Here is a 27,613-nt window from a genome sequence, read left to right as displayed (position 1 = left end):
AAATAGACCTCCTTTTTAGACCAGTTGATCTGCCGCTTCTTTTCTTTCTCCTATGTCCCCCCCTCCCTTGTGGAGGGGGTCCGGTCCGATGACCATGGATGAAGTACCGGCTGTCCAGAGTCGAGACCCAGGATGGACCGCTCGCCTGTATCGGTTGGGGACATCTCTACGCTGCTGATCCGCCTCCGCTTGAGATGGTTTCCTGTGGACGGGACTCTCGCTGCTGTCTTGGATCCGCTTGAACTGAACTCTCGCGGCTGTGTTGGAGCCACTATGGATTGAACTTTCGCAGTATCATGTTAGACCCGCTCGACATCCATTGCTTTCGGTCCCCTAGAGGGGGGGGGGGGTTGCCCACATCTGAGGTCCTCTCCAAGGTTTCTCATAGTCAGCATTGTCACTGGCGTCCCACTGGATGTGAATTCTCCCTGCCCACTGGGTGTGAGTTTTCCTTGCCCTTTTGTGGGTTCTTCCGAGGATGTTGTAGTCGTAATGATTTGTGCAGTCCTTTGAGACATTTGTGATTTGGGGCTATGTAAATAAACATTGATTGATTGATTGATAGATTGCACAGTTCAGTACATATTACGTACAATTGACCACTAAATGGTAACACCCGAATACGTTTTTCAACTTGTTTAAGTCGGGGTCCACTTTAATCAATTCATGGTAAGAGGGAAACATTAAACATCAAAGAATACAAAGGACATGAAAGACATTAAAGTAGTGGATTAATCAATCAATCAATCAATCAATCCCCGGACCGGTGGTTAGGGGATAAAGTACATGAGGAAAAAAATTTGTCTTGCGCCTTTAGTTTGTCATTTACGGTAAGCCCCTCCCCCGAACGGAAGTGACGTCGCCGCCTGCGAGGAACCTGAAAAGAGATGGATGCTTTTTTTTTTTCCCCGAGTATAATCTTCGTGTTTCACAAATATTAACTATTAGGAATATACATTTGTTTTGTTGTTTTTTTTTAAATCACAATTTGGCTTAACATGGCGTGTGTTTCCTTCCAAAGCCAGCTGTCGTCCATCCTGGAGGTTCTGGTGAAAGCCGCGGTGTCAGAAATCAGCAAACTAGTGGATGACAATAGTGCCTTCTTGCAGCTGGAGATCTCCCAGAAGCAAAACGAGAATGAAGCGCTGAAGAGGAAAGTGCTTATGGTGGAGAATAAAAACGCTCAGCTTCAGAGAGCCTTCGGTATAAAAAAAAAAAAAAAAAATACCGACTAATTCATGATGCTTTTGCCGCTAATGTTTATGATAACGAGGTTGAACAATTTGCTTTTCTGCTCTCAGCAAACATGATGCACAAAGGAAGCGACGCTGCAAATGTTCCACATGCCACAGAGATCAAGGTGAGCGTGTGTCTACTTTATTGTTTTTATTTTTTTTAAAAGCCAACACCTTTTCGAATCGTTGCAGACAAAAAAAAGCCCACCTCTGCCACATGAACACAATGTTTTTTGGTGCACTCCAAAGCAGAAGGGGGCGCTCTCACTCATCACTGTGCGGTCATAGGAGCTGTCACGCCAAATGTCTTCCCCCCTACAAAAACCTTCCCCCCCATGATTAATACAGACGTTTTGATAACGCTATATTATTAATAATAAAACATTTTTTTACAAACACAAGCTATTAGAGATGCGCGGATAGGCAATTATATCATCCGCAACCGCATCACCAAAGTCGTCATCCACCCGCCGTCCACCCGACCCAACATTTTATCAGAAACGCAACCGCCCGCCACCCGCCCGCTGAAGTAAATGATAAATAAAATGGGTTGTACTTGTATAGCGCTTTTCTACCTTCAAGGTACTCAAAGCGCTTTGACACTACTTCCACATTTACCCATTCACACACACATTCACACACTGATGGAGGGAGCGCTAACCAGCACCCATCAGGAGCAAGGGTGAAGTGTCTTGCTCAAGGACACAACGGACGTGACGAGGTTGGTACTAGGTGGGATTTGAACCAGGAACCCTCGGGTTGCGCACGGCCACTCTACCACTGCGCCACGCCATCAGAGGTTGGACACCTTTACCACTCACAGAGCTATGTAAACCCGTTTCACAGAGTAATGAAGACAATTGGAGCCGCTAACGTTCTCGCAATTATCCAATTGGCGTTCTTCCTGATGACAAGGACATGGGCGTGCTGAAGTCATTGCCTTTGACACCTTCAACAACATGTACACACCAATTGTTAGTCCGGCAACATGTTGTGTGGATCTTCCGCGGTCACACGTACAAGATTGAAAGGCATACTGGGTGATACAGAGTACACTGATGGTTGTGACATAAACTATTTTAACACTCTTAGTAATATGCGCCACGCTGTGAAGCCACACCAAACAAGATTGACAAACACATTTCGGGAAAACATCCTCACAGTAACACAACATAAATGCAACACAACAAATACCCATAATCCTTTGTATCCGTGATACTCCTGAATATATTTTACACCCCCGCACCCCCAACCCCGCCCACCTTACCAACGCACGGGGTGGGGGGTTGCGGGGTTTGCTGCTAGCGGGGTGTACAAAATAGTCAGAAATTGTCATGAATACAGAGGATTCTGGGTATTTGTTGTGTTTCGTTTATTTTGTGTTACTGGGAGGATGTCCTCCCGAAATGTGTTTGGCAATCTTGTTTGGTGTGGCTTCACAGCGTGGCGCATATTACTAAGAGTGTTAAAATTGTTTATATCACAACCATTAGTGTACTCTGTGTCACCCAGCATGCCTTGCAGTCGTGTGTGTGATGCTGCGGAAGCCACACACAACATGATGCTGGACTGACAAGCAGATCGTACATGCTGTAGAAGGTGACAAAGTTAATGACTTCAAAGCACGCCCTAATACTTAATATCTAGGTGACTTCCGGCAGTCATTCTAGAGAATATTAGCGTCTCCTATTGTCTTCTTCGGTTTGTGACACGGGTCTTAAACGGCTCTTAAAATGGCAAAGGATGCCGATCCCAGTACCATGTATATCAAATATTTCCGGAAGGTTCAACCGCCACCTGCCCGAATCTAATTAAAATCTATTTTTTCGTCATGTCACCCGCCCGACCCGCGGTTTTTCCGCGGACGAGACCGCAAACCGCTAATCTCTACAAACTATGGGATGAGGTAAGAGGAAACGTGTGGAAACGTGACCCCGGACGTAAATGCGTCATCCCATAGCTTGTGTTTGTAAATTTTATTTAATTTTTTTCATTTTTTATAATATAGCGTCAACAAAACGTCTGTATTTTTATAATATAGCGTTATATTTTTATAAAATAGCGTTAAAGGCCTACTGAAACCCACTACTACCGACCACACAGTCTGATAGTTTATATATCAATGATGAAATATTAACATTGCAACACATGCAAAAACGGCCTTTTTAGTTTACTGAATTGCAATTTTAAATTTCCCGGTAGTTTCGTCTTGAAAACGTCGCGTATTGATGACGTGTACGCGAGACGTCACAGGTTTTTAGGAAGTATGAGCGCTGCACACACACACACAGCTACATGTCGTCTGCTTTAACGGCATAATTACACAGTATTTTGGAGAACTGTGTTGCTGAATCTTTTGCAATTTGTTCAATTAATATAGGAGAAGTCACAGTAGAAAGATGGAGTTGGGAAGCTTTAGCCTTTAACCACACAAACACACGGTGATTCCTTGTTTAAAATTCCTGGAGGTGAAAATTTACTATGGATCAGAGCACGGTCAAGCGAACATGAAACACAATGGAATGTCAACCAGCAGGTTTCGGTGAGAAAATTGTGGTTAAAAAGTCGCTTCTTACCGGAGAAAAGCTGAGCTTGTGCCGTCCATAAAGCTGCTGTCGACTCCCCTGAGGCATTGGCGTCAACACACCCGTGGATGTACACTTCCGACTTTTAGGTACTGTTAAACTCACTAAAACACTAGCAACACAATAGAACGATAAGGGATTTCCCAGAATTTTTTTATATTTTTTTTAGTCCTTCGCAAACACAAATCTTTCATCCTTGCTCATATTAATGGGGAAATTGTCGTTTTCTCAGTCCGAATAACACTTTTTGTTAGGAGGCTCCCATTATAAACAATGTGAGGATGTGAGGAGCCCCCACACCGGTGACGTCATCGTCTGCGACTTCCGGTAGAGGCAGGGCTTTTCTCTTAGCACCGAAAGTTGCGAACTTTACCGTGGATGTTTTCTACTAAATCCTTTTCAGCAAAAATATGGCAATATCGCGAAATGATCAAGTATGACACATAGAATGGACCTGCTGTCCCCGTTTGAATAAGAAAATCTCATTTCAGTAGGCCTTTAACAAAACGTCTGTATTAATCGTGACCCCGGAAGTAAATGAGGGGGAAGGTTTTTGTAGGGGGGAAGAAATTTGGCGTGACAGAGCCAATCGGGAGCCTGAAGAGGTCATGTCAAACTTTTATTAGTAGATTGCACAGTACAGTACATCCATCCATCCATCATCTTCCGCTTATCCGAGGTCGGGTCGCGGGGGCAACAGCCTAAGCAGGGAAGCCCAGACTTCCCTCTCCCCAGCCACTTCGTCTAGCTCTTCCCGGGGGATCCCGAGGCGTTCCCAGGCCAGCCGGGAGACATAGTCTTCCCAACGTGTCCTGGGTCTTCCCCGTGGCCTCCTACCGGTTGGACGTGCCCTAAACACCTCCCTGGGGAGGCGTTCGGACTGTCTTATTGTGGCGGTCCGTTCCCTGTACGATCAGTGCCAGAGCTTGGTCCGCATTGCCGGCAGTAAGTCGAACACATTTCCAGTGAGGGTTGGACTCCGCCAAGGCTGTCCTTTGTCACCGATTCTGTTCATAACTTTTATGGACAGAATTTCTAGGCGCAGTCAAGGCGTTGAGGGGTTCCGGTTTGGTGACCGTAGGATTAGGTCTCTGCTTTTTGCAGATGATGTGGTCCTGATGGCTTCATCTGACCGGGATCTTCAGCTCTCGCTGGATCGGTTCGCAGCCGAGTGTGAAGCGACCGGAATGAGAATCAGCACCTCCAAAAAGGGTGGAGTGCCATCCCCGGGTTGGGGAGGAGACCCTGCCCCAAGTGGAGGAGTTCAAGTACCTAGGAGTCTTGTTCACGAGTGAGGGAAGAGTGGATCGTGAGATCGACAGGCGGATCGGTGCGGCGTCTTCAGTAATGCGGACGTTGTACCGGTCCGTTGTGGTGAAGAAGGAGCTGAGCCGGAAGGCAAAGCTCTCAATTTACCGGTCGATCTACGTTCCCATCCTCACCTATGGTCATGAGCTTTGGGTCATGACCGAAAGGATAAGATCATGGGTACAAGCGGCCGAAATGAGTTTCCTCCGCCGTGTGGCGGGTCTCTCCCTTAGAGATAGGGTGAGAAGCTCTGCCATCCGGGAGGAACTCAAAGTAAAGCCGCTGCTCCTTCACATCGAGAGGAGCCAGATGAGGTGGTTCGGGCATCTGGTCAGGATGCCACCCGAACGCCTCCCTAGGGAGGTGTTTAGAAGGAAAGAGAGTACAGTACATATTCCGCACAATTGACCACTAAATGGTAACACCCGAATAAGTTTTTCAACTTGTTTAAAGGCCTACTGAAACCCACTACTACCGACCACACAGTCTGATAGTTTATATATCAATGATGAAATATTAACATTGCAACACATGCCAATACGGCCGGGTTAGTTTACCTTGTCTAGGCCTGCTGTGTGTGTGTGTGTTACGCAGAACATCAATTTCCACACTTCTATTAGACCTGCTCATCTTATATGTAAGGGACGGCGTGGCGCAGTGGCAGAGTGGCCGTGCGCAACCCAAGGGACCCTGGTTCAATCCCCACCTAGTACCAACCTTGTCACGTCCGTTGTGTCCTGAGCAAGACACTTCACCCTTGCTCCTGATGGGTGCTGGTTAGCGCCTTGCATGGCAGCTCCCGCCATCAGTGTGTGAATGTGTGTGTGAATGGGTGAATGTGGAAGTAGTGTCAAAGCGCTTTGAGTATCTTGAAGGTAGAAAAGCGCTATACAAGTACAACCCATTTATCATTTATATTTAATAGAAATGTGTAAGGGGGTGTATGGTGTGTGGTCATTAAATATGTATTCTGATATATGTTCTTCACAGAAAATGAGCCAAAGTCAGTGAGTCTCAGTTTGAAAAATGAATTAATTGTATAAATTCAATCAATCAATCAATGTTTACTTATATAGCCCTAAATCACTAGTGTCTCAAAGGGCTGCACAAACCACCACGACATCCTCGGTAGGCCCACATAAGGGCAAGGAAAACTCACACCCAGTGGGACGTCGGTGACAATGATGACTATGAGAACCTTAGAGAGGAGGAAAGCAATGGATGTCGAGCGGGTCTAACATGATACTGTGAAAGTTCAATCCACAATGGATCCAACACAGTCGCGAGAGTCCAGTCCAAAGAGGATCTAAGACACAGCAGCGAGAGTCCCGTTCACAGCGGAGCCAGCAGGAAACCATCCCAAGCGTAGGCGGACCAGCAGCGCAGAGATGTCCCCAGCCGATACACAGGCGAGCAGTACATGGCCACCGGATCGGACCGGACCCCCTCCACACGGGAGAGTGGGACATAGAAGAAAAAGAAAAGAAACGGCAAATTTTCTTTTAATAAAAAATGAAAACGGGTCCTACAAACCCAAACACCACACAGGGGATAAAAAAAACCCTTTATTTACTAATAAATAAGGACACAAATATCTACTTGTATTGTCGGTCTTATCACATTTCTGCTGTTGTTTTGTAGCGTCCTGTACTGGAAGACGCCGCCATCTCCTTTGCGATCAAGGAAGAGAGTTTGGATGAGGTGCTGTGGATCAATAATCCCACCGGGGCCGGTCAGTATCGGACTTGGCGTGATGCGCGTCAATCTGAGCCGCACGCTAATCTTCTCGTCTCGAACCGGCAGGTGCGGCGTTGCACTACCAGAATGCTGACGAGGGTCCGAGGTTCGAGGAGGAGCGCCACTTGGCTCACACCGACGTCTCAGGGAAGAAGACCTTGGACTTTGTAGACGCCTTCGTCTCAAGTGAGCAGGTAGGCGAGGTAAGCGGACTCTCGTTGCTGGTCAAGACGGAGAAAGCGGAGGGCGGGTGCAAGCTGGGCGCGGCCAAAGAGAACCAACTTCCCGACTTGTCTTTGGATGAGAGGGACACCCAGCTGTGGTCGTCCATCATCGAAGGCGGCGACATCGACTCCAGTTTCCCGGACTTTTCCAGCGTGGTCGACGAGTATTCCGAATCTTTCCCGGAGCAGTCGAACGCTCGCGTCGTTTCTGGCAAATCAGCATCTGTCCAGCCGCCTTCCTCCCAGAGGTCTTGCAATGGCGTTTACAACAGCGACTACAAGGACCCGCAGTTGTCCGGTTTTCAGCCCAGACCCCCGCCTACAGCCTCGCAGGCGGACAGGCACAAGGATCCGGTCTACATGCAGAGGAACCACTCCCATGGACTTCTAAGGTGCAGCCAAAACGGGGGCGGAGACGGACCGACCGCAACGGCGTCGCACAGCACCTTTACACCGGCCGGCCACCATTCCGACCTCACCCACCGGCCGTTCTCGGTCGGGGGGCGGGGCTTCGTGTGCTCGCATTGCGGCAAGACGTTCGCCCGCCTCCACCAGTTCAAGCTGCACCAGCAGACCCACAAGAGGAAGCGAGCCTTCTGGTGCACGGTGTGCGGCAAGGGCTTCCAGTGCTCGTCGCACCTCAGCATCCACCACCGCACGCACACGGGCGAGAAGCCCTACTGCTGCCTGCAGTGCGGCAAGAGGTTCACGCAGCAGAGCAGCCTGAGGGTCCACCAGCGCACGCACAGCGGCGAGCGGCCGTACAACTGCGCCGAGTGCGGCAAGACCTTCATCCTCATGCACCACCTGAAGCGCCACTGCGTCATTCATACGTACGGCTGAGGCTGGCCGCAGGGGGCGCCAGAGCCAGCCTTTTTTTGCTTTGCTCGTCTTTGGAGAGCATTCAAGTTTTTTACTGACTATGCAAAAAAAAACAACAACCTCCGTGTAGGATTTTTAAAGTGGTTTGTTCCTTTTTAAAGACTTTTTCAAAGGATTTTACGGCGTTTCCACTAGAGATGTCCGATAATATCGGGCTGCCGATGTTATCGGCCGATAAATGCTTTAAAATGTAATATCGGAAATCATCGGTATCGGTTTCGAAAAGTAAAATGTATGACTTTTTAAAACGCCGCTGTACGTAGTGGTACACGGACGTAGGGTGAAGTACAGAGCGCCAATAAACCTTAAAGGCACTACCTTTGCGTGCCGGCCCAATCGTATAATACCTACGGCTTTTCACCCACACAAGTGAATGCAAAGCTTACTTGGTCAACAGCCATACATGTCACACTGAGGGTGGCCGTACAAACAACTTTAACACTGTTACAAATATGCCCCGGCTTCACGGTAGAAGAGGGGTTAGTGCGTCTGCCTCACAATACGAAGTTCCTGCAGTCCTGGGTTCAAATCCAGGCTCGGGATCTTTCTGTGTAGAGTTTGCATGTTCTCCCCGTGAATGCGTGGGTTCCCTCCGGGTACTCCGGCTTCCTCCCACTTCCAAAGACATGCACCTGGGGATAGGTTGATTGGCAACACTAAATTGGCCCTAGTGTGTGAATGTTGTCTGTCTATCTGTGTTGGCCCTGCGATGAGGTGGCGACTTGTCCAGGGTGTACCCCGCCTTCCGCCCGATTGTAGCTGAGATAGGCGCCAGCGCCCCCCGCGACCCCAAAAGGGAATAAGCGGTAGAAAATGGATGGATGGACAAATATGCCCCACACTGTGAACCCACACCAAACAAGAATGACTAACACATTTCGGGAGAACATCCACACCGTAACACAACGTAAACACAACAGAACAAACCTCAAGAACCCCTTGCAGCACTAACACTCCCTCCCTCGCTCCAACCCCGCCCACCTCAACCTCCTCATGCTCTCTCAGGGAGAGCATGTCCCTAAAAATGCACTTTGTGACTTCAAATATAAATATGGCAGTGCCACTTTGGCATTTTTTCCCCCATAACTTGAGTTGATTTATTTTGGAAAACCTTGTTACATTTTTTAATGCATCCAGCGGGGCATCACAACAATATTAAGCATAATAATGTGTTCATTCCACGACTTTATAAAACGGTATCGGTTGATATCGGTAATTAAGAGTTGGACAATATCGGATATCGTCAAAAAAGCCATTATCGGACATCTCTAGTTTCCACCAAACGGTACTGTCCGGCTTAGTACATTTTCATTGTCAAAAGTAGTTATTACTACCAAAATAGCACCTTTGACACTCTTCTTTCTGGTTTAAATATAACTGAGATATTGGGTGTCACTATGTAAAGCGCTTTGAGTCACTTGAGAAAAGCGCTATATAAATATAATTCACTTCACTTCCTTTGGAGTACCAGGCCCTCCTAAAGAGGTGAGGCCAGACAGTGCTGGACAAAGAACGGTCACTTCAGGAATGGGAAGAACAGGAAAAATGAAGACTTGATTGGCGCCTCTTACACAGTGTGTCCACGCTATGTTATCACTCTGCTCTTCGTGCAGCTTATAAGGATTTACATTTTAAAACCTACAACGGGACTTGACTTCTTAACGGAAACGTGGATTCAGAGATGCTTGTAACTCCCCCTCCCAACCCAGCCGTCACATCAGAAGATACCACGTTGTCCAACACAGCAGAAACCTGCATGACTCGGACTCTTTTTCTATTGGACTTTGTGTGTTCATTTATTATTAAATTATTGTTCAAAACAACAGATGGATGCGTCATGATGTCCACCAGATGTTACAAACCCCGTTTCCACATGAGTTGGGAAATTGTGTTAGATGTAAATATAAACGGAATACAATGATTTGCAAATCCTTTTCAACTCATTCAGTTGAATGCAACACAACGACAAGATATTTGATGTTCAAACTCATAAACTTTATTTTTTTTTGCAAATAATAATTAACTTAAAATTTCATGGCTGCAACACGTGCCAAAGTAGTTGGGAAAGGGCATGTTCACCACTGTGTTACATCACATTTTCTTTTAACAACACTCAATAAATGTTTGGGAATTGAGGAAACTAATTGGTGAAGCTTTGAAAGTGGAATTATTTCCCATTCTTGTTTTATGTAGAGTTTCAGTCGTTCAACAGTCCGGGGTCTCCGCTGTCGTATTTTAGGCTTCATAATGCGCCACACATTTTCCATGGGAGACAGGTCTGGACTACAAACGGGCCAGGAAAGTACCCGCACTCTTTTACTACGAAACCACGCTGTTGTAACATGTGGCTTGGCATTGTCTTGCTGAAATAAGCAGGGACGTCCATGATAACGTTGCTGGGATGACAACATATGTTGCTCCAAAACCTGTATTGCCCATTCAGCATTAATGGTGCTTTCACAGATGTGTAAGTTACCCATGCCTTGGGCACTAATACACCCCCATACCATCACAGATGCTGGCTTTTGAACTTTGCGCCTATAAAAATCCGGATGGTTATTTTCCTCTTTGTTCTGAAGGACACCACGTCCACAGTTTCTAAATATAATTTGAAATGTGGACTCGTCAGACCACAGAACACTTTTCCACTTTGCATCAGTCCATCTTAGATGATCTCGGGCCCAGAAAAGCCAGCGGCGTTTCTGGATGTTGTTGATAAATGGGTTTTGCTTTGCATAGCATAGTTTTAACTTGCACTTACAGATGTAGCAACCATCTGCAGTTACTGACAGTGGTATTATGAAGTGTTCCTGAGCCCATGTGGTGATATCCTCTACACACTGATGTCGGTTTTTGATGCAGTACCGCCTGAGGGATCAAAAGTCCGTAATATCATTGCTTACGTGCAGTGATTTCTCCAGATTCTCTGAACCTTTTGATGATTTTACTGACCGTAGATGGTAAAATCCCTAAATTCCTTGCAATAGCTCATTGAGAAATGTTGTTTTAAAACTGTTCGACGATTTGCTTACCAATTGGTGACCCTTGTGAATTATTTGGCATTTCATGGAAGCTGCTTTTATACCCAATCATGGCACCCACCTGTTCCCAATTAGCCTGCACACCTGTGGGATGTTCCAAATAAGTGTTTGATGAGCATTTCTCAACTTTATCAGTATTTATTGCCACCTTTCCCAACTTCTTTGTCAAGTGTTGCTGGCATCAAATTCTAAAGTTAATGATTATTTGCAAAAAAAAAAAAATGTTTATCAGTTTGAACATCAAATATGTTGTCTTTGTAGCATATTCAACTGAATATGGGTTGAAAAGGATTTGCAAATCATTGTATTCCGTTTATATTTACATCTAACACAATTTCCCAACTCATATGGAAACGGGGTTTGTATATCAGTTTTTGGGAATTTCTACTTTTGGGTTTGCCGCATAATGATTGATAAAATATTGAGTAGCTGTAAAAGTTTTACTAGTTTTTGTGTCGTGACTCTTGCGTATCAAAAACTGAAAAATGCACACAATTAAAATAAAAATCGCCAAAATATGTTTACATGTACTGTAGTGTTGTCCCGATACCGATTTTGGTACCAGTACCAAAATTATTTTGATACTTTTCTAAATAAAGGGTACCCAAAAAAATTGCAATATTGGCTTTATTTTGACAAAAAAAATAATCTCACGGTACATTAAACATGTTTCTTATTGCAAGTTTGTCCTTAAATAAAATAGTGAACATACAACCATTACTTTTCAGTGGCGGTATAGTACCGAATGATTCATTAGTATCGTGGTGCTATACTGATACCGGTATACCATACAACCTTATTGTATATATGCTTAAATAAAAACATGACTAATTTGTATAGCACTTAAAACATTGTAGCTAAAATAAACAAAATATTAAGTAATATTAAGACTCTCACTATTATGTTAGATCGACTATGGACTGGACTTTCACAATATTATGTTAGACCCACTCAACGTTTACTGCATCCGGTTTCCCCTAGAGAGGGGGGGGGGGGGTCACCCACATCTTAGGTCCTCTCCAAGGTTTCTCATAGTCATCCAGATTGACATTCCACCGGGTTGTGAGTTTATCCTTGCCCTTATGTGGGATCTGAACCAAGGATTGTCGTTGTAGCTTGTGCAGCCCTTTGAGACACTTGTGATTGAGGGCTATATAGATAAACATCGATTGATAACGTAGTGGAATATATGCTTAAATAAAACATGTTTATTTGTGTTGCACTTAAAACATTGTAGCTAAAAGTTATTTGCAACAGACAGTAAGTATAAATAGACAAAATATTAAGTAAAACTACAGGCATAAAATAATTTATCTTAATTATTAATAAGTAAAATGTCACACAAAGTGAAAGTTCCTTGTTCAGTAGACGAGACTTGATGGTGCGTTCCAAATAACCGGACAATTAACTTGTGACGTCACATTAACAGTCACGTTCGTAATTACTGTAGATTAAAAAAAAACAACCCAATAATTAGTACTGACTGGTTCTAGAAGATGTCACAACTTATTTTTCCGGTTTTCTTGGTGTTCAAATTATTTCCTAAAAACCTATTCCACAAACTACTTGAACGCACCACTAATGCTAAACAACACTTACTGAGGTCGTCCATCGTGTTTACCCTCACGCGTAGAAGCTTCAAGTGGGATGTTTCCAACTTCCCAGCTTCCTTGAACGCGTCGTGAAATCCCCCGCTGCTGTGACGTCATTTACAGTATACGCCCTTGGACTTGTCGCTGCAGTATAAAATATGCCGCTAGAGGGCAGTCTAACAACAGGGTTGCAGCGTCAAGGAAAAAACAAAGTTTGCTTTTTTTTATTGCAGAAAATAGTAATAATGGGACTTTTCTACTACTAATAATACATTTGTTGCTAACAAAAAGTTAGGGGTATTCGGCCATCGGGTGAAAATTCAGTATGGAGTCAAAATGCAATATAACTTTTACTACTGAACTCACAACAATATTAGTTTCTGGCATTTTGTTGTATTTCCTGTCTAGCGCTCTTATTTTTTGTCTGTATTTCCTGTTTGTCAGTATTTTTCCTGTTTGGGTGCGGGTTTCCTCATTGATTGGCAATCAGGACACACCTTTTCCTGGTTGCCAATCAGGATCCTCTGGATGGTTGCTTGACTTTTTTGTGCATCCATTCTGCTTTGAATCATCGTGTTTTGCTTTGTTCCTCAAAAGTCTAGTATTGTAGAGAGCTTCAGTTGTGTCTGATGTACCCTGCGATGAGGTGGCGACTTGTCCAGGGTGTACACCGCCTTCCGCCCGATTGTAGCTGAGATAGGCACCAGCGTCCCCCGCGACCCCAAAGGGAATAAGCGGTAGAAAATGGATGGATGGATGGACTTTTTTGGACTATTTTTTTTGCATTTAGAATAATCGTAAACGTTTTGTTTATTTTAAAATCAAATTATGTTGACACTTTCATTGAATACAAATCTGTGAGCAAATGTGTGTTTAAAAACTCAGTTACATGGTTTCTAAATTCAGTGTAAAAACCAAAAACATTTTAACATTTATTTGTCCAGAAAATATATTTTTATAGCGAGTCAATGCAAAAAAAAAAAAATTCAGTGCGAAAATTATTTGTTGCTTCAAATCTCAAAACCAAACGCCGATAAATTAAAACTGAAGCAATCGATCCTGTCTTAGAACCAGCCAATCAGGTGCTTCAGGCTTAATTTACCTGTAACGACTCTTGAGTTTTTAACCAATATTTCTGCACTGATTTTTTTTTAAACACAACATTTTAAAATTAAGACATTTACTGAATTTTTTGCATCATTTGAAAAATTCAAATGCAAAATATTCAGTTACATTAATTCATAGTACTGCGATGAGGTGGCGACTTGTCCAGGGTGTACCCTGCCTTCCGCCCGATTGTAGCTGAGATAGGCGCCAGCGCCCCCCGCGACCCCAAAAGGGAATAAGCGGTAGAAAATGGATGGATAATTCATAGTAAAGAAAAAGCTTTCGTAACAAAAACGCAAATAAACCTCCGTGCTTTTTTAATCTAAAACATGAATGCTTTTTTCTATGCACTTTTTCCTTCGTTTTTGTTATCAAATACATTTTGTACCTATTGTCTCTGCATCCTGGGGTCACAACTCGAGATGATGTTCGAAACCTTTTTCTCTCAATTGTACGATAAGAAAAGAACCCATTCCATAGATTCGGATCCCTTTTTTGAGAACCGGTTCCCGTTATCGAAGCCACCATACCGTATTTTCGCGACCATAAGGTGCTATTTCTGTATTTAACGCGGCGTATTTTTAAGTTAAAGTTAAAGCACCGATGATTGTCACATACACACACACTAGGTGGGGTGAAATATTGATTGATTGATTGATTGATTGATGCTTTTATTAGTAGATTGCACAGTACAGTACATATTCCGTACAATTGACCACTAAATGGTAACACCCCAATAAGTTTTTCAACGTGTTTAAGTCGGGGTCCACGTTAATCAATTCATGGTAACAAATGTCCTCTGCATTCGACCCATCCCCTTATTCACCCCCTGCGAGGTGAGGGGAGCAGTGAGCAGCAACGGTGGCCGCGCCCGGGGAGTCATTTTAGGTGATTTAACCCCCAATTCCAACCCTTGATGCTGAGTGCCATATGAGATCGGATAAGGAATCGGTTCGATAATAGGATTTGAGAATAGGCTCCAACTCGATAATTTCTTAACGATCATCATCCCTAGTCACAAGCAACACAACACCCAAGCCAGAACGTTAACGGAACTTGTTCATGTTCTTGTTCACTTTCTGCCCGACTTGCAGTTCCTCTTAGAGTCAGACTGAAAAACAGATGTCCTGGTTTGATTTCCATTTATATTTGCAACACTTCTTCTTATCATGTTCCCATCTTGACATCTTGAGACCAAGATGTCAATATCGACTGATGAATCATACCGTGCGGCTGCAAACAGGATGTTCTCACATGGCTGCTTGCAACAGAGCTACAGAAAAGAGTTGCGGGAAGGCATATGTTCTCCATTATTTTTTTTTACTGTTCAGCTCTTAGAAAACAGCAAATTGTCAAATTGAACTCACACATTGGATTTTGACTGCGAGTGAGGAAACTACGACTGATTACCATGAATTGATTAACTTGGACCCCGACTTAAAGAAGTTGAAAAACTTATTGGGGTGTTACCATTTAGTGGTCAATTGTACGGAATATGTACTGTACTGTGCAATCTACTAATAAAAGTATCAATCAATCAATGGAAACTTCGGGACCTTGGATCAAAACGTTACACTGCAAAACCTGAAATCTAAGTAAGATTAAATATCTCAAATAAGGGTGATATTTGCTTATTTTCTGTCTGATAAGATAATTCTTCTCATTAAGCAGATTTTACGTTAGTGTTTTACTTCTTTTAAGGGTTTTGGTCCTATATGATCGCAGTAAGATATTACTGAGATTTGATGACCTATATTGGGTAAAACATGCTTGAAACTAGAATATCAACTGTTGCAAAGCTGTGTCAACACTCACAAGTATAAAACTACTTTTTCAAAGTAATAATTTCTTATTTCAAGCATGAAATAAAAAATCACGTCTTTGACACAATTGTCTCTCATAATCAAAACAGATGACAGCCAAATGGACTTTGCTGTTTTATTTTTTATGAAACAAGAGAAAATACGTACTCATATAGTAGTACAGTTGGCAAAGTACAGTAAATGGACTATTTAAACATTTAACATTTGACATTTCAAACTAAATTGAACAGAAATAGTTGATGCGCATTCAGGTAAATTCGTCAAAATTACAATAAAAACACATTTGGCTGGGGGCTGGGCTATATATATATATATATATATATATATATATATATATATATACTGTGGGGCAAAAAAGTATTTAGTCAGCCACCGATTGTTCAAGTTCTCCCCCTTAAAATGATGACAGAGGTCTGTAATTTTCATCATAGGTACACTTCAACTATGAGAGACAGAATGTGAAAAAAAATCCAGGAATTCACATTGTAGGAATTTTAAAGAATTTATTTGTAAATTATGGTGGAAAATACGCATTTGGTCAACCATTCAAAGCTCTCACTGATGGGAGGAGGGTTTGGCTCAAAATCTCACGATACATGGCCCCATTCATTCTTTCCTTAACACGGATCAATCGTCCTGTCCCCTTAGCAGAAAAACAGCCCCAAAGCATGATGTTTCCACCCCCATGCTTCACAGTAGGTATGGTGTTCTTGGGATGCAACTCAGTATTCTTCTTCCTCCAAACACGACGAGTTGAGTTGATACCAAAAAGTTCTATTTATGTTTCATCTGACCACATGACATTCTCCCAATCCTCTCCAAGTATCCATTTTGGTATAAACTCAACTCGTCGTGTTTGGAGGAAGAAGAATACTGAGTTGCATCCCAAGAACACCATACCTACTGTGAAGCATGGGGGTGGAAACATCATGCTTTGGGGCTGTTTTTCTGCTAAGGGGACAGGACGATTGATCCTTGTTAAGGAAAGAATGAATGGGGCCATGTATCGTGAGATTTTGAGCCAAAACCTCCTTCCATCAGTGAGAGCTTTGAATTGTTGATCAAATACTTATTTTCCACCATAATTTACAAAAAAATTATTTAAAATTCCTACAATGTGAATTCTTGGATTTTTTTTCCACATTCTGTCTCTCACAGTTGAAGTGTACCTATGATGAAAATTACAGACCTCTGTCATCATTTTAAGTGGGAGAACTTGCACAATCGGTGGCTGACTAAATACTTTTTTTGCCCCACTGTATATATATATATATATATATATATGTACACTCCTCGTGCACTAATTGACTGATAGAGCACGCATTTGGCGCGATGATGTCATGTTATCGATGGAAAAATGCATTTTCAGACCATATGATTTGCCTGAGCGGCTAGGAGACCCTGAGAGTAACAAGCGGTTGCCTTTCTATCAAGAACAAAAAAATCGTTTTTAGTATAACTTTGCTGGTTTCAACAAATATAATGCCGAGCCCATATCATTATGTCAAGATAATCACACTAGCATTTACTTCATTTAAGAATATTTTTCCACATATTGAGCAAAAAGGTCTCTTTTTTTTTTTTTTTAAACCAAGAAAAGTGCACTTGTTATTAGTGAGAATATACTTATTTTAAGGTATTTTGGGGTTCATTGAGGTTAGCTAATTTTACTTGTTTTGGAAAGTCTTGAGTCCATGGTTCTCGCCCGGAAAAGGGTGGAGTGCCATCTCCGGGTTGGGGAGGAGACCCTGCCCCATGTGGAGGAGTTCAAGTACCTCGGAGTCTTGTTCACGAGTGAGGGAAGAGTGGATCGTGAGATCGACAGGCGGATCGGTGCGGCGTCTTCAGTAATGCGGATGCTGTATCGATCCGTTGTGGGGAAGAAGGAGCTGAGCCGGAAGGCAAAGCTCTCAATTTACCGGTCGATCTACGTTCCCATCCTCACCTATGGTCATGAGCTTTGGGTCATGACCGAAAGGATAAGATCACGGGTACAAGCGGCCCAAATGAGTTTCCTCCGCCGTGTGGCGGGTCTCTCCCTTAGAGATAGGGTGAGAAGCTCTGCCATCCGGGAGGAACTCAAAGTAAAGTGAAGTGAACTATATTTATATAGCGCTTTTCTCAAGTGACTCAAAGCGCTTTACATAGTGGCACCCAATATCTAAGTTGCATTTAAACCAGTGTGGGTGACACTGGGAGCAGGTGGGTAAAGTGCCTTGCCCAAGGACACAACGGCATTATCTAGGATGGCACAAGTGGGAATCGAACCTGCAACCCTCAAGTTGCTGGCACGGCCGCTCTACCAACCGAGCTATGCTGCCCTCCACATCGAGCCGCTGCTCCTCCACATCGAGAGGAACCAGATGAATTGGTTCGGGCATCTGGTCAGGATGCCACCCGAACGCCTCCCTAGGGAGGTGTTTAGGGCACGTCCAACCGGTAGGAGGCCACGGGGAAGACCCAGGACACGTTGGGAAGACTATGTCTCCCGGCTGGCCTGGGAACGCCTCGGGATCCCCCGGGAAGAGCTAGACTAAGTGGCTGGAGAGAGGGAAGTCTGGGCTTCCCTGCTTAGGCTGCTGCCCCCGCGACCCGACCTCGGATAAGCGGAAGAAGATGGATGGATGGATGGATGGAAAGTCTTGACAAGACAAATTTTCTTGTTCTATTTGCAGATCATAGGGACGGCGTGGCGCAGTGGGAGAGTGGCCGTGCGCAACCCGAGGGTCACTGGTTCAAATCCCACCTAGTACCAACCTCGTCACGTCCGTTGTGTCCTGAGCAAGACACTTCACCCTTGCTCCTGATGGGTGCTGGTTGGCGCCTTGCATGGCAGCTCCCTCCATCAGTGTGTGAATGTGTGTGTGAATGGGTAAATGTGGAAGTAGTGTCAAAGCGCTTTGAGTACCTTGAAGGTAGAAAAGCGCTATACAAGTACAACCCATTTATCATTTATTTATCATTTTGCTTAGTTCAAGTAAAATACCCCTCATTTTTGTAGTTCTTTTTCTTGTTTTTGACAATGACTTTTTGCAGTGTGGGTGAAATGCAGAGGGTCATTTCGCCACACCTCTTATGTGTGCGACTATCAGTGTTAGTTTAACTTCACATTATTGGAAATGGAGTATAATGTATACGTGCAAGTTGAATGCTTTCTCTGCGTGTATATGTGCAGTACTTGCTATTAACGCAGCAAAGACCTGTACTAGTTGCCGTGATGCCTTCACTGGCGGGTAATCCAATTTGACAGCTTAGCTTCAGTTCACCGCAAAAAGCTGGTCAACGAGGCTGCATGTTGCACACCTGTGTGTGTGTGTGCGTGAGATGATTGAGTTGCGCTGAAACAGGTTCAACGGGTTGACGTCAGTCCAGTAACATGTCGTCGTCAGGTACATCAAAAACTACAACATTACACCTGTTTTACATTCATATCCTTAAGAAAATGTACTTTTTTTTTCCTGCACATTCTGGCTTCCTGTGCACTTAAGATGTGACTTTAAGGTTTTACTACTTACGTATAAAATACTACACGGTCTAGCTCCATCCTATCTTGCCGATTGTATTGTACCATATGTCCCGGCAAGAAATCTGCGTTCAAAGGACTCCGGCTTATTAGTGATCCCCAAAGCCCAAAAAAAGTCTGCGGGGTATAGAGCGTTTTCCGTTCGGGCTCCAGTACTCTGGAATGCCCTCCCGGTTACAGTTCGAGATGCCACCTCAGTAGAAGCATTTAAGTCTCACCTTAAAACTCATTTGTATACTCTAGCCTTTAATTAGACTCCCTTTTTAGACCAGTTGATCTGCCGTTTCTTTTCTTTTTCTTCTATGTCCCACTCTCCTTTGTGGAGGGGGTCCGGTCCGATCCGGTGGCCATGTACTGCTCGCCTGTGTATCGGCTGGGGACATCTCTGCGCTGCTGATCAGCCTCCGCTTGGGATGGTTTCCTGCTGGCTCCGCTGTGAACGGGACTCTCGCTGCTGTGTTGGATCCGCTTTGGACTGGACTCTCGCGACTGTGTTGGATCCATTATGGATCGAACTTTCACAGTATCATGTTAGACCCGCTCGACATCCATTGCTTTCCTCCTCTCCAAGGTTCTCATAGTCATCATTGTCACCGACGTCCCACTGGGTCATTATTGTCACCGATGTCCCACTGGGTGTGAGTTTTCCTTGCCCTTATGTGGGCCTACCGAGGATGTCGTAGTGGTTTGTGCAGCCCTTTGAGACACTAGTGATTTAGGGCTATATAAGTAAACATTGATTGATTGATTGATTGATATTGGCTTGCAACTTTATCCAAGCCAACATGCAGCGGCACGCTCAAAGCAGCTCCTTGACCGTATGAGAATTTGCACATTCTGTTCAAACACCTGCGTGTGCTTTTTTTTAATTTATTTTTTGCTGCAGGCAAACACTGAGCTCCAAAAAAAATCTCATGGCCTTGTATGGACTTAAAACAGTGACACGTGACATCATGGAAGCAGTTCTTGTATCTGGGTGTGTAGTTGAAGTTGAAGGACAATACGACTGGGAGCCGACATTGTTGTTGTTGTTTTTAAACATTGTTTGGATTCATGTTATTACTAAAAAACAGTGGATTTATCATGTCGCTCAGCAATCGTCCGTAATGTTGAAATATGCACCGCAACCACAGAATTTCACCATAGAGGCATAAGTAAAGTCGATTTAGTGAGGAAGGATTAGTTACCATTAGAGATGTCCGATAATGGCTTTCTTGCCGATATTGTCCAACTCTTAATTACCGATTCCGATATCAACCGATATATACAGTCGTGGAATGAACACATTATTGTCTCTAATTTTGTCGTGATGCCCCCTGCTGGATGCATTAAACAATGTAACAAGGTTTTCCGAAATAAATCAACTCAAGTTATGGAAAAAAAAAAAATGCCAAAATGGCACTGCCATATTTATTATTGACGTCACAAAGTGCATTATTTTTTTTAACATGCCTCAAAACAGCAGCTTGGAATTTTGGACATGCTCTCCCTGAGAGAGCATGAGGAGATTGAGGTGGGCGGGGTTTTTTGGTAGGGGGTAGCGGGGGGTGTGTATTGTAGCGTCCCGGAAGAGTTACTGCTGGAAGGGGTTCTGGGTATTTGTTCTGTTGTGTTACGGTGTGGATGTTCTCCCGAAATGTGTTTGTCATTCTTGTTTGGTGTGGGTTCACAGTGTGGCGCATATTTGTAACAGTGTTAAAGTTGTTTGTACAGCCACCCTCAGTGTGACCTGTATGGATGTTGTGAAGAATCCATATATGTTCAAGAGTTATATCTGTACTCATAGTCATGTTTAACCTTCCTCTTGTGTTAGCTTTCTGTTACCATCTCTTATGTTAACGGGTCGGTTTTGACCCATGTCTTAAATCAGCTGTAAAATACACTAAAAACAATTATCTATCATCCAATTTGTTTCTCATCTCTTGGTTACCTCGTTAGGTTTCCTTATACATGAAAATATTGGTTTTAATATTTTTGGTGTGGACTAATGAGCCTTTTTTTTGTCAGTAAACCCCTCGATTTCAATTGAAAAAATGGTAAAACGAACCTCAAGAGAATCGTATAAATTAAAAAAAAAGGTTGTTGTGTCACCTGACCATTACTGAGGGGTATTAGAACACATCTATTAAATAAATGTGTTTTATTTATTTTTTCATTTTAATAATTCTAACTATAGTAACATCTATGGTGTTACGGGTCAATTTTGACCCGTATAAATTTACTTCAAGAAAAGGCTAAAAAATATTTTTTTCAGCAACAGAACTTCAACATCAAGCAAATAACAACCAATCAAGCAAATCAAACCAATCAAAATAGATTACTAGTTCCAAAACTAATAAAAAAAACTAAATCAGAGTAAAAGTCTTTGTGTGCAAGAACTTGTATGTGTTTACATGCATGTGTAGCAAAAAGTGACACTTTTAGTGTGTTCTTTGTAGAGATATTTCTTGCAGTTGAAGCACAATACGTTTGTCTTTCTCTCCTTACTGCTTGGGCAGACCTGACACCTCTTTCTTTGAGAATCAGGTGGCCTGAGAGGAGTTGTGGCGCTGGCTGTTTTGGTTGGTGTTGAGGCAGGATGCTGGCGTGGATGCTTTTTGTGTTGCTGATGAAGTGGACAGAGTGCTAGGCAAGCTCTGCAGCTGTCTGACCAAGGCTGTAGCGTCTGGGTCTCAGGGCACCCGTACCCTTTGCTCAATGTCTGGCTTGACAAGGGAATTTTCCGCTCCTCAAGAAACATTCTCTCGCTTGTTTTTTTTCGGTTGAGTCTCACCCTTGGTAGATGTGGGTCCACAACACAAATGCATGACATGCAGACATATCGAGGAGGTTGTAAAACACAACCATTGGCCATCTCCTTCTCATTCGCTGGCAAGTGTAAGTGGCAGTCAGCTTGTCCAGGTTGTCCACTCCTCCATTGTTCTTGTTATAGTTGAGGACAATTGTGGGCTTTTTGTCACTTCCTGGTGCATCTTTGTAAAGAGTAGACATAAGGTTTAGCATTAGCTAATATGCTTCCACATTTACAAGTGTCTGTTCTGTTCATAACTTTTATGGACAGAATTTCTAGGCGCAGTCAAGGCGTTGAGGGGTTCCGGTTTGGTGGCCACGGGATTAGGTCTCTGCTTTTTGCAGATGATGTGGTCCTGATGGCTTCATCTGGCCGGGATCTTCAGCTCTCACTGGATCGGTTCGCAGCCGAGTGTGAAGCGACCGGAATGAGAATCAGCACCTCCAAGTCCGAGTCCATGGTTCTCGCCCGGAAAAGGGTGGAGTGCCATCTCCGGGTTGGGGAGGAGACCCTGCCCCAAGTGGAGGAGTTCAAGTACCTAGGAGTCTTGTTCACGAGTGGGGGAAGAGTGGATCGTGAGATCGACAGGCGGATCGGTGCGGCGTCTTCAGTAATGCGGACGTTGTATCGATCCGTTGTGGTGAAGAAGGAGCTGAGCCGGAAGGCAAAGCTCTCAATTTACCGGTCGATCTACGTTCCCATCCTCACCTATGGTCATGAGCTTTGGGTCATGACCGAAAGGATAAGATCACGGGTACAAGCGGCCCAAATGAGTTTCCTCTCCCTTAGAGATAGGGTGAGAAGCTCTGTCATCCGGGAGGAGCTCAACGTAAAGCCGCTGCTCCTCCACATCGAGAGGAGCCAGATGAGGTGGTTCGGGCATCTGGTCAGGATGCCACCCGAACGTCTCCCTAGGGATGTGTTTAGGGCACGTCCAGCTGGTAGGAGGCCACGGGGAAGACCCAGGACACGTTGGAAAGACTATGTCTCCCGGCTGGCCTGGGAACGCCTCGGGATCCCCCGGGAAGAGCTAGACGAAGTGGCTGGAGATAGGGAAGTCTGGGCTTCCCTGCTTAGGCTGCTGCCCCCGCGACCCGACCTCGGATAAGCGGAAGATGATGGATGGATGGATGGATGGATGTGTTAGTATTATTAATTTACAATGACATTCTTTTTGTTTTGTTTTTAGTTTCGTAAATTCACCAAAATGTCACCTTGGAGTTAGAGTCTGTTTAACTGATTGGAGAGTTACATTCCTGAGCAAGTAGGTCCATGATGATGACTTCTGTTTTGTTTGATCAGCTGTTTTACTGCCTTGTCCGGGCACCGTTTGTAAACAATAAAGGTGTGTAAATAAACATTTACAAAATATTTCCTACCGGTATATATCTGGGGCTTATAGTCCGGTGCGGGTAATACACTAACAAATATCTTTCTATTCTCAAATTTTGTGGGTGTGGCTTGAATACCGGTGCGCTCTATAGCTCGGAAAATACGGTAATTATTTACTACATTTTTAAACTGGGTTTATGATGCAAAGTTAATGACTAAAAATACATTTTTAATAAAGATACATTTAAGAAATTAATGAAACTATTTTATGGAGTAATAAATGAATATTACATATTTCATGCATATTTGTAGGTTTTTCTTCACCGTGCCTACCATGGTAACTATCCTCCTGAAAAGTTCTTGTCCTTCTTCTCACCACCGGTGGCCTCCTCATCAGACTCATCAGATGTGTCCGTGTCTTCTGGATGGCACTCCACATTGTCTTCCTCCTCAGAAACCTGTTCATCCGTATCAGTATGCTGCTCTGTGTCCTCTACCTCATTTTCACCAAAAATATTATCCAGAACTTCTCTCACTGTAAATCGTTTTTTCATTTCTGCATGCTGGAAATTGGAAATGTGCACTCTGCAAGTCAACAACTCTATACTGAATTGACCTCAAATGTCTGGACATGCCCGTCTTTGTTTGTTTTTGTACTGGATAACAAGGTAAAATGAGGATCCACTAAAGCTCACGTGATTGGTAGATGAGCTGGCGGTCAGTGTGTTCAGTTTTGGCTCTACTTATTGCTTTATAGTCTTATTTTTATAACTGGGTCGAAACCGACCCTAACAACACCAAGGTCATAATTTCAACCAGAGCATGTTATAATTTAGTGAAACAAAAAAAACAAGTTTTATTTTGTTGAAATAGAGGTTCCTGACAAAGTCAAAAAGCCTTGATGCATAAAAAATAATTTATGTGGTTCTTTTATGCATTTAAAAACTAAAACGGGTCGGTGCGGACCCTAACACAAGACGAAGGTTAAAACAGCTAGTGTTTTTCCATTTGTACTCTATTTTTTATCTTATGTCCGCAAGTGAACTACGTGTGTTACCTTGAAGGCTTGCACTGTTGGAGATGGAATACTCCCTTTTGTCTTATCTGTAGTACAACAACGAGGCCGTGTTCCTCTCCGGACAGGTGGGGGGTTTCGTCATGTGCAAGAAGTTGGTTTCTTCCGTTTGAGTGTCAGAACCACTTAGGAAGCCCGTATGAATGTATTGGTCTAAGTCAGGGGTCGGGAACCTTATTGGCTGAGAGAGCCATGAAAGCCAAATACTTTAAAATGTATTTCCGTCAGAGCCATATCATATTTTTTTTTAACACTGAATACAACTAAATGTGTACATTTTTTAAGTAAGACCAACATTTTTAGAGTATAATAAGTCTCTAGTTATTCTTTACTTAACACGGATCAATCGTCCTGTCCCCTTAGCAGAAAAACAGCCCCAAAGCATGATGTTTCCACCCCCTTGCTTCACAGTAGGTATGGTGTTCTTGGGATGCAACTCAGTTTCTTCCGTTTGAGTGTCAGAACAACTTAGGAAGCAGGTATGAATGTATTGGTCTAAGTCAGGGGTCGGGAACCTTATTGGCTGAAAGAGCCATGAAAGCCAAATACTTTAAAATGTATTTCCGTCAGAGCTATATCATATTTTTTTTAACACTGAATACAACTAAATGTGTACATTTTTTAAGTAAGACCAACATTTTTAGAGTATAATAAGTCTCTAGTTATTCTTTACTTAACACGGATCAATCGTCCTGTCCCCTTAGCAGAAAAACAGCCCCAAAGCATGATGTTTCCACCCCCATGCTTCACAGTAGGTATGGTGTTCTTGGGATGCAACTCAGTTTCTTCCGTTTGAGTGTCAGAACAACTTAGGAAGCCGGTATGAATGTATTGGTCTAAGTCAGGGGTCGGGAACCTTATTGGCTGAGAGAGCCATGAAAGCCAAATACTTTAAAATGTATTTCCGTCAGAGCCATATCATATTTTTTTTAACACTGAATACAACTAAATGTGTACATTTTTTAAGTAAGACCAACATTTTTAGAGTACAATAAGTCTCTAGTTATTCTTTACTTAACAAGGATCAATCGTCCTGTCCCCTTAGCAGAAAAACAGCCCCAAAGCATGATGTTTCCACCCCCATGCTTCACAGTAGGTGTGGTGTTCTTGGGATGCAACTCAGTTTCTTCCGTTTGAGTGTCAGAACAACTTAGGAAGCCGGTATGAATGTATTGGTCTAAGTCAGGGGTCGGGAACCTTATTGGCTGAGAGAGCCATGAAAGCCAAATACTTTAAAATGTATTTCCGTCAGAGCTATATCATATTTTTTAACACTGAATACAACTAAATGTGTACATTTTTTAAGTAAGACCAACATTTTTAGAGTATAATAAGTCTCTAGTTATTCTTTACTTAACAAGGATCAATCGTCCTGTCCCCTTAGCAGAAAAACAGCCCCAAAGCATGATGTTTCCACCCCCATGCTTCACAGTAGGTGTGGTGTTCTTGGGATGCAACTCAGTTTCTTCCGTTTGAGTGTCAGAACAACTTAGGAAGCCGGTATGAATGTATTGGTCTAAGTCAGGGGTCGGGAACCTTATTGGCTGAGAGAGCCATGAAAGCCAAATACTTTAAAATGTATTTTCGTCAGAGCCATACCATATTTTTTTTAACACTGAATACAACTAAATGTGTACATTTTTTAAGTAAGACCAACATTTTTAGAGTATAATAAGTCTCTAGTTATTCTTTACTTAACACGGATCAATCGTCCTGTCCCCTTAGCAGAAAAACAGCCCCAAAGCATGATGTTTCCACCCCCTTGCTTCACAGTAGGTATGGTGTTCTTGGGATGCAACTCAGTTTCTTCCGTTTGAGTGTCAGAACAACTTAGGAAGCCGGTATGAATGTATTGGTCTAAGTCAGGGGTCGGGAACCTTATTGGCTGAGAGAGCCATGAAAGCCAAATACTTTAAAATGTATTTCCGTCAGAGCCATACCATATTTTTTTTAACACTGAATACAACAAAATGTGTGCATTTTTTAAGTAAGACCAACATTTTTAGAGTATAATAAGTCTAGTTATTTTTAATAACATTGTTATTTCTTGAACAGGTGTGGTAGAAAAAGGATGGACGGATTAAAATGCATGAGAATGTTTTATATTTTGAACGTTATTTCTAACATCGTGATTACCGGCAGAAGTATTCATTACTTATCGTGTTAAGCAATGTGTGCTAAGATTTATTTGAGAGCCAGATGCAGTCATCAAAAGAGCCACATCTGGCTCTAGAGCCATAGGTTCCCTACCCCAGGTCTAAGTGCTTCTCCTAAAGCTTTAGTAAAACTTGATAATATTCCAATTCTGTTTTGATGGTCCTTCTTACTCAGCATATATATCATCGAAAGAACTTGAGACTGACCAGTAACCCAGATTCCCTGGGAGTAAGAGCTGGTCCGACGCAACACTGTTGACCAAGTATGCCTTGCATTCACTTGTGTGTGTGTGTGTGTGTGTGTGTGTGTAGAAGCCGTATTATGTGATTGGGCCGGCCCGCAAAGGCAGTGCCTTTAAGGTTTATTGGCGTTCTGTACTTCTACCCTACGTCCGTGTACCACTCTGTACAGCAGCGTTTTAAAAAAGTCATACATTTTACTTTTTGTAACCGATACCGATAATTTTCCGATATTTGGCCCGCCGTGTACTTTCATTTGGCCCTTGAGGCAATATCAAATTAACATTAGAGCTGGCCCGCCGTTTTAACGCCACATTCACCGCTAATACTCATACTCGTCAACCCTCCCGATTTTCCCGGGAGACTCCCGAAGTTCAGTGCCCCTCCCGAATTTCTCCCGATTTCCCCCCGGACAACAATGTTGGGGGTGGGCCCTAAAAACACTGCCTTTGGCGTTCTCTACAATCTGTCGCCACGTCCGTTTTTACTCCATACAAACAGCGTGCGGGACCAGTAACATAATATATGCAACTTATACACACAAACAAGTGAATGCAATGCATACTTGGTCAACAGCCATACAGGTCACACTGAGGGTGGCCGTATAAACAACTTTAACACTGTTACAAATATGCGCCACACTGTGAACCCACACCAAACAAGAATGACAAACAATTTGGGAGAACATCCATACCGTAACACAACAGAACAAATACCCAGAACCACTAGCGGCACTAAGTCTTCCGGGACGCTACAATATACACCCCCGTTACCACTAAACCCTTCCGCCGAAAAGAGGCATTCAATTTTTATTTCATTTTTATTTGACATGCCATTGATATTTTTTAATTATTATTCTTTGAAACTTGTCACTATAAAGTTATATAAGCCTTGCTTGTTCAATATTCAATGCAAAACTTGTTTGGGTCCCTATTAAAAGTTTACCGTAATTTGTTCAACCT

At 43.3% G+C, this 27,613-nt stretch overlaps 1 protein-coding gene and 1 long non-coding RNA gene across 2 annotated transcripts; one reads left to right on the top strand and one right to left on the bottom strand.

The window, feature by feature from the left end:
* The first annotated feature begins 832 nt into the window (after positions 1-832).
* On the top strand, positions 833-9,796 carry LOC133567921 (zinc finger protein 629-like). The gene is made up of 4 exons (XM_061919539.1): positions 833-1,203; positions 1,302-1,360; positions 6,770-6,860; positions 6,932-9,796. The coding sequence occupies exons 1-4, from the start codon at positions 999-1,001 to the stop codon at positions 7,930-7,932; spliced, it is 1,356 nt and encodes a 451-aa protein (XP_061775523.1). The 5' UTR covers positions 833-998; the 3' UTR covers positions 7,933-9,796.
* On the bottom strand, positions 6,030-13,494 carry LOC133567922 (uncharacterized). The gene is made up of 2 exons (XR_009809480.1): positions 12,612-13,494; positions 6,030-6,574 (listed from the first exon to the last, which is right to left on the bottom strand). It is a non-coding gene; the product is annotated as an uncharacterized LOC133567922 (long non-coding RNA).
* Positions 13,495-27,613: the final 14,119 nt, after the last annotated feature.

This window comes from Nerophis ophidion, linkage group LG14 (assembly GCF_033978795.1).
Source record: "Nerophis ophidion isolate RoL-2023_Sa linkage group LG14, RoL_Noph_v1.0, whole genome shotgun sequence".
Classification (NCBI taxonomy): Eukaryota; Metazoa; Chordata; class Actinopteri; order Syngnathiformes; family Syngnathidae; genus Nerophis; species Nerophis ophidion.
This window is presented reverse-complemented; position numbering and strand designations above follow the sequence as displayed.

Coding starts and splice junctions, on each gene's coding strand:
- LOC133567921 (XM_061919539.1), top strand. CDS start 999: ATGGCGTGTGTTTCCTTCCAAAGCCAGCTGTCGTCCATCCTGGAGGTT. Junction 1,204..1,301: donor TCAGCTTCAGAGAGCCTTCG/GTATAAAAAAAA, acceptor TTCTGCTCTCAG/CAAACATGATGCACAAAGGA. Junction 6,861..6,931: donor CAATAATCCCACCGGGGCCG/GTCAGTATCGGA, acceptor TCGAACCGGCAG/GTGCGGCGTTGCACTACCAG.